General features: G+C 45.9%; 1 protein-coding gene across 1 annotated transcript in view; it reads left to right on the forward strand.

Annotated features, from left to right (window-relative positions):
- Positions 1 to 7,190, forward strand: part of CELSR2 (cadherin EGF LAG seven-pass G-type receptor 2) — a 132,388-nt gene that overhangs the window by 124,339 nt on the left and 859 nt on the right. The window contains exons 31-35 of the mRNA XM_015412082.1: positions 653 to 783; positions 2,357 to 2,445; positions 3,311 to 3,484; positions 4,570 to 4,794; positions 5,896 to 6,139. Coding sequence (XP_015267568.1) covers positions 653 to 783; positions 2,357 to 2,445; positions 3,311 to 3,484; positions 4,570 to 4,794; positions 5,896 to 6,139 — 863 coding nt within the window. The remainder of the gene's footprint in view (positions 1 to 652; positions 784 to 2,356; positions 2,446 to 3,310; positions 3,485 to 4,569; positions 4,795 to 5,895; positions 6,140 to 7,190) is intronic.

A 7,190-nucleotide genomic window follows, 5' to 3' on the forward strand; every position in this document is an offset into this window, starting at 1 on the left:
AAGGAGATGAATAGTGGAGAATCAAGACAGGACTTAGCAAGAGGACCTTGCAAAATTGTATGGAGGGAGGTTTCCCACAGGAATTTTAATTCCAAATACACCTGAGTCTATTTTACTAAATCTGGGGCCAGAGTTAAATATCCCAGAGTTGAGGAAGGATTTATTAACCCATCTTCTGTTAGCTGGTAAAATAATAATCGCACAACAATGGAATACTAAGAATATACCGACTTTGGCACAGTGGTATGATAAAATATGGGACTTGATGGTCCAAAATAAGATAGTCTCACAATTAATACAAGTTGAGAATCCTAATAGGAAAAATATGTTTATAGAGACATGGTATACTTTTTTTTGAGTATATGAATCAAACCACCTGCCAGAACTCCTCAATACCTAAGAAATACTTAGATTTTGTGTTTTTTTAGTTATAGCTTATTTGATAGATAAAAACGAAAACTGTCATTATTTGGGGAGGTAATTGATCCTGTATTAATGTAGCATGTGTATTGTTTTATATGTTAAATAAAAATAACAAAAAAAAAGAAAAAGAGGAAGGTTTCCCAATTCTGGGATTCAATTGCTAAGAAGAAAGGAGATATATCAGGGGAAATGGTGCTCATCTCCCTGTGCATTGGCTCTCCCTCAACAGGCTTATAACTGCAACAACATGTATGTGGATGGTCAGTTGTACCACACACCCTTTGGAGACTCCACAGGATCTTTACACAGCACTGTCCGCTCAGGCAAGAGTCAGCACAGCTACATTCCATTTGTACTCAGGTAAGGCTAATGTCAGGGCAAAGCAATGTACAGGCTTTTGTTCTACATGCGAAATAAGCCAGCAATGAACTGTGTACTAAATAAGACACACCCACCTGCCAAACCTGTATTGGAAAGAAAGCTCAGTTTGGCTCAGCTCCTTCTACCCCTCCTGCTTGAGCCTGATGTTTCCTTTGTGTCCTTGTAGAGTCACGTTCCGTGGCTTCTGTGTAATTAGTGGCTGATAGCTGCACAAGGCCCAGAAAGAAGCAGTCATCTGTCATTCTTCCTTCGTGTTCAGTCTTCAGTTGTTTTGTGTGTGTGTGTGTGTGTGTGTGTGTGTGTGTGTGTGAAAGCTTACTTCTCATTAAACAGATACAGATGTTCTCATAGGCAAAAGTCTTGTCCCTCTTTTTAGCTCCTGTCTTGATCCTGTGTAAATGTTGCCATTGCATAATGGCAATGTAAGAATGGGGTTTGGGGGAGGCAGGATGGATTTTAGTAGGTGATACAGTCATTAACATTTCAGCACTGCAGCTGTACAAAATATGTTACTTTGCAGAAATGTCTTAATGTTGATCATTCATGAGAACAGAACAAATGATGGTCATTCTAGATTAAGAATTCAGAATAATGATCCATTCAGACATCACACCACGCTCCATTTTAATGTGACTTTTGAATGCTGGCACCCCATTAATTCTGGTTAGTAGGAAAGTCATAAACTGTGTGTCTTAACTAGAGGTACACCACAGCCTGCAGATTCTGGTTTGTAGTAATTCTGGTTGGTATTCCCTTCCACTTACAGGAATCCTGGTTCATTCAGTAGCTCTGCCTCCCGCCCCTGGGCACAGAGTCACAACTCTGTTGCTGCTCCTGCTGCAGTTGACTCTCACTGACAGCAGCCTGGCAAATTTGCAAGTAGCCTCTGGATAGCTTTGGTTGTCTGCTGCACTAACTGTTATTAGTTCAATAAATTGCAGTTTAAATTAACTATGGTTAATCATGACATCTGAATGCAGTCTAAGAGATGGTCTCCTTGAGAACCTTGTTTAGGACTTATGCCTGGTAGAAAGCTTGTCAGTAATATGGAAAGAAGAAGAGATTGGATTTATACCTCGCCTATCACTCAGAGTCTCAGAGCAGTTTACAGTCGCCTTTCCCTTCCCTTCCCCACAACAGACACCCTGTGAGGTAGTTGGGGCTGAGAGCTCTTTTGAGAATGCTCTTGAGAGAACTTTGAGAGATCTTGTGATGGATTCAAGGTCACACCGACAGCTGCATGTAGAGGAGTGGGGAATCAAACTCGGTTCTCCCAGATTAGAATCCGTGCTCTTAACCACTACACCAAACTGGCTCTGCATCTTTCTGATTCGTACATTTCTGTTTCTGTAATGCCTGGTTTTTATATTAAAAAATACAACCTGATAGACATGTACCACAGGAAAAGACAGTTTCGTGCTTCCAAGTTGACCGTGGACACTATTGAGAAAAACAGAGCATTTATACCAGTTTTCCTGCCTGACCTATCCCTTTGTGCCCTGGGGATTCTGAGATGTGGGTTGCATTCAACTCTTCTCCTTTTGCCTTACAGAGAGGAGTCCGGCTTGAACAACAGCCAGTTACACATTGGGCCTGTGGATCCCAGCTCACTCTTCCTGGAAGCCAAGGATCAGAACAATGGTGAGGGAAAGTGAGCCTGGTAAAAATAAACCATAAATTAAGAACAGGCATAAAATAACTCACACTGGAAGGGAAGGGAAGATTTAGACCTGCCCCTCCCCAGTCCCTCTGGGGAAAAACTAGTTTGAATAGATGTCTGGAAGGCCTTCAGTGAGTGAGCCAGTTGGGTCTCCAGGAATGGAAGTACAAAGCCTGGGAGCCACAACAAAGAAGGCCTTTGCTTGTGTGCCCACCATTCTCATCTCATACAAAGTTGGCATGCAGAGCAAGCTAGCCCTCAAAGACCTCAGGCTACAGGCAGAGAAGTATGGGTTCAGGCAGCTTCACAGGTACCCAGGTCGAATCCCATTTAGGCCTTTAAAAGTAAACACCAGCACTTTGAATTTGGCACTAGGAGCAAACTGAAAGCCAGGATAGCTGTGAAAAGGGGTGATATCCTCCCCATGACCCAGACCTTCACTTCCCCCAGAAACTGGTTCAAGGTCTCCATTGCCTCCTTAGGTTCACCTGGGAAGGAAAGAAAGAGTTGTGAGTCATCAGTAGATCGATGACTTTGTGCTTATTTCCCTGGTCCCCTTGCTTGGGAGCAGTGGGGGCAAGGAACATGATTGGTTTTGTCCTATAACTAGTCATTGATCTGTGATGCCTGATGAACAAGAGGAAGTGGCGGCTCCACATGCCTATTCCAAAATCAAGACACCCACCTTAAATTACTGAGGTCTGATATGAGCCCTTAGATGGGGTTGGCAAATGAGTGTGTGTGTAGGAAGAGTGGGTGCTATGGTGACAGTTCCTGGACTGACAGTTCCATCAGCCCTGGTGCTGTAATGAGCAGTAAGCCCCTTTCTCTTTCCTCTGGCCACAGAGCATGACTCTGACTCGGACAGTGACCTCTCTCTGGAGGACGATCAGAGTGGCTCCTACGCTTCCACCCACTCTTCAGACAGTGAAGAGGATGAAGAATTTCCCAGAGAGCCCTGCTGGGAGAACTTGCTGTGCCCTAACAGTGAAAAAATGCCAGCGCACAGCACTCCGAAAGGTACTTCTGGGAGGGAACTTGGCGAAGTTCTAGAAAAACGGAGTCCTTCTGATTGTGGAAAGGTGGGATGGCCCCTGCTAGCTCAGAGCGCCAACCCTCAGCTTACTGAGATTCCTCTCAGAATAGTAAGATTTTGAATCATTGTTGGTCTGTTAGTTTGTTCTTTATTGCGGCACTGACATTAGATATCAGTCTTCTCAGCAGTTGGGCTTTGGACCCTGAATCAATGCCACTGGTGGGAGATGGGGGTACAGAAGACAGAGGTGTGATTGATAAGAAGAAGAGGAGATTGAATTTATACCCTGCCCTTCACTTGGAGTCTCAGAGCGGCTTACAAACTCCTTTCCCTTCCCCTCCCCACAACAGACACCCTGTGAGGTGGGTGGGGCTGAGAGAACTCTGACACAAACTGCTCTTTTTCAAGGACAGCTGTGCCAGAGCTTGTGACTGACCCAAGGTCACATCATCAGGTGCAAGTGGAGGAGTGGGGAATCAAACCCGGTTCTCCCAGATTAGAGTCCGCACACTTAACCACTACACCAATAAGTGTCAGGATGCCAGCAATGACCCCCACAACCGGCAGCTGATTTGGGGTGGGGGCAGCCTTACAACCCTGACAGGGCCAGGCAGGGATATGTGGCCCTTTCAGGACCTAACCACTGTCCATTGGGGGGGTCAGGAGTACTGCATCCTCCCAGGCCCCCTGGGCTTGCCTTGCCTGGATGCCCTGTCTTGCTCCATTAAATCCTTGCCCACTGTACAGCTGGTTGACAAAAGAATTCAGTTCTTAAAGCATCCATAATATTTCAGCAAGATACTGGATATGACCTTCCTCTTGTGTCCTGTGGGGATTTCAGAACCGGGGAGCTGAGGAAAGACCCTTTCCAGCTGTTTTTCAGTCATGTCGCTTTCTCTGGGCCTACATCTCATGCATTTTGGTATAAATTTATTTTCCTTAAATAGGTTACCTGTTTTAGTTTAACGTGGCTGAGCATAACTGGACTGAGAATAACCTTCACATATCCTAGATTGCAGGGAGAATGGCAAAGGGTTCACACCTGTGCTCTTTTATCCTTTCTTCCCAGCAGACAACCTTTCTGGTCCTGGCAAACCTTACTGGCCAGGAGACTTTGTCACCACTGCTAGTGAGAGTGATGGGCATGCTGGGTCAGAGAGGCTGCGTGTGGAGCCAGTTGGCAAGAATGAGTGGCTGGGGCAGGCAGAGGAAGCGCCCAGAGAGAATGGGGAGACACAGACCAGGGAGAACATCCTGAGTTCATTGCCTCACCCTGCTGCTCAGCCCCAGAAAGGTAAAGAGATTTGACTGTGGAACACCCACTCCCCCTACGCAATCTTAGAAAGGAAAAGGAGCCTATTCTACTTGGTATCCTGCACAAGTGCAGTTAGTATTGGATGCAGAAGTCAGCATCCTAAGAGTCTTACTGCAACCCTATGCAGAGTTACTCCAGTCCAAACCAGCAGCAGTTGGGGGGGGAGGGGGCAGGGGAATAGCTCTATGGTGTCACTTGCTGGCAGGCACTGGGTTTTACTAAGCTCTCAGAAACTGTGCACCTATGCAGTGCTGCATCGTAGCACTGTCAGCTCTGTCGCTGCCTCGTGTTGCCTGATGGTGAAGGAATCACTTTCCCCTACTCTTCAGCAGTGCACAGTGGTGGAGGCTTCCCTGTGCTTCATCCCATGAACTGCCACCAGTCCAAGCTTGTTGAAATCAGTGGGCTTAGATGGAGGGAATTCTACACATTTAATATTTTATTTTAAACATTTATGTGCTGCTTTCCCATACAACTTAAGATCCCCAAGGATAATGCTGTCAGTTGAGCATGTTTCTAGGCATTATTCCTGTGGTCATAAGACCAAAGCATGTCGCTAGTGCAGAATAAAATCTCAAGGAGTTATCAGGAGGTAGGATTTCAGCACACTGCATAGTTCCTTGCTGCTTGCACAGTACTTATGCACAAGACTTATCATTAAGTTTGCTTAATTTACATCATCTTACCTTTTTTTTGACTCAGAATCTTGATTTTCTTCCGGTATAAAGCATATTAAGCCCAGCTTACGCAGATCCAGAAATGCAAGAATGGCCAATCACTCACTGACTGACATGCCTCAGTAAACTGTAATATAGCCTGAATTTGATGCAGTCCTTGATTTCACACACATTCTGTCTGAGAAGAATGCAGGGACAAAGCCTCAGTTTTCAGTGTTACCAAAGAATATTAACGGTAACACTGCAAGCAAAATTGTCACTCCCCATCTCACTGATTCCATTGATATTAGTGAGGGGTTGCGTACCTTCTGAGGAGAAATTAGTGGTGCAGGGGGGAGATGATGGAGCAAGCTTGGTGTACTACCTCTAGGAAATGTTCCCCCTAACTCTATTCTCCCCTCAGGCATCTTGAAGAAGAAGTGCCTGCCACCCATCAGTGAGAAGAACAGCATTCAGCGTATCCACAACAAGCTGTCCAGCTGCCACTCAGGAATGGTTTCTTCGCATGGTTCTTCGGGCAGTGATGGCAGTCGTGGGGGAGGGGCACCACGACCTCGCCAGACACTTCAGGAGCAGCTCAATGGCCTTACGCCCATTGCCATGAGCATAAAGACTGGCACAGTGGATGAGGACTCCTCGGGCTCCGAGTGAGTATGACCGAGTCCTCTGTCTGGTGGACTGTATTCAGCAGCCCAGAGGTGTGAGCCACCTGCCTCACAGGAGTTCCCTTGTTCACACAGTAGGCCCAGTACCTCAAATCTTTCTGTTCTAGAACTTGACTCCCCTCCCCCAGCTCTGCCTCTTGAAAAAGAATGCTCCTCTCTCTGTCACTGTTTGCAGGTCCTTAGAGCCTACCTAGCTTGTACTGAATCCTTGCACTTCTTCTGATAATGGGCTGGGGCGGGGTTGGCATTTTCACTTGGACTTGCTAGACCGTCTGTCTCCCTCATCATCAGTTCTTGCATATTTGGATTAGACTCTGAGCAGGCTTGTGGCCAGGAAGATCAATGGCTATTTCAGTAGACCCGCAGCCTGATTTGGTGTAGAACTTGAAAAGTGTGGTAGTAGCTGTCAAGATCAGGCTGTCTGGCTCTCCCTTTCTTGTCTCTGTGGGGCAGAGTGAGGCCTGTGGGTGGGTACCAGTTCTCTCTCTAAGGCCAGAGGGATAGTATGAAAATGTATCTCAGCGTTGTGGTCAGATTGCTAGAGCAGCATTTTTTAAAAAAATATCTAAAATTTCCTTTCATCTGGCCAGAGGCTGTCAGTAGCATCCTAAGAACTCTTTTCTGGGAATAAGCCCTGTTAAATAGACCTAAATAAGATCCTGAGTAGACCTGCTTAGGATTCCTCTCTCTGTTACCCAAAAGCTAAGGCTTTTCATGAATTACTGATAAATGCTACAGCATTTAGCATTTATAGAGTAGGGTAGGATAACATACTAGGATAATGTACTATCTGGGATGGAGTGGGAATGAGGCAACACTGTCCTATTCTAACTTCTTCTTCAGCTTTCTGGCACTAACACACCCTCTCCTCCTCCTCTCCTCCCTTCTCTGTCTCTCGTTCTCTCACCTCTCTCTTCGATCGCCTAGATTTCTGTTTTTTAATTTTCTCCATTAACACACAAGCCCCAGGGGGGGTGCTTTGCCCAAACCTGCTCATGAACATGCTCATATGTTTGTGTTTCCCCCTTTCCTG

The sequence above is a fragment of the Gekko japonicus genome, unplaced genomic scaffold (assembly GCF_001447785.1).
Source record: "Gekko japonicus isolate JY-2015 unplaced genomic scaffold, Gekko_japonicus_V1.1 scaffold697, whole genome shotgun sequence".
Classification (NCBI taxonomy): Eukaryota; Metazoa; Chordata; class Lepidosauria; order Squamata; family Gekkonidae; genus Gekko; species Gekko japonicus.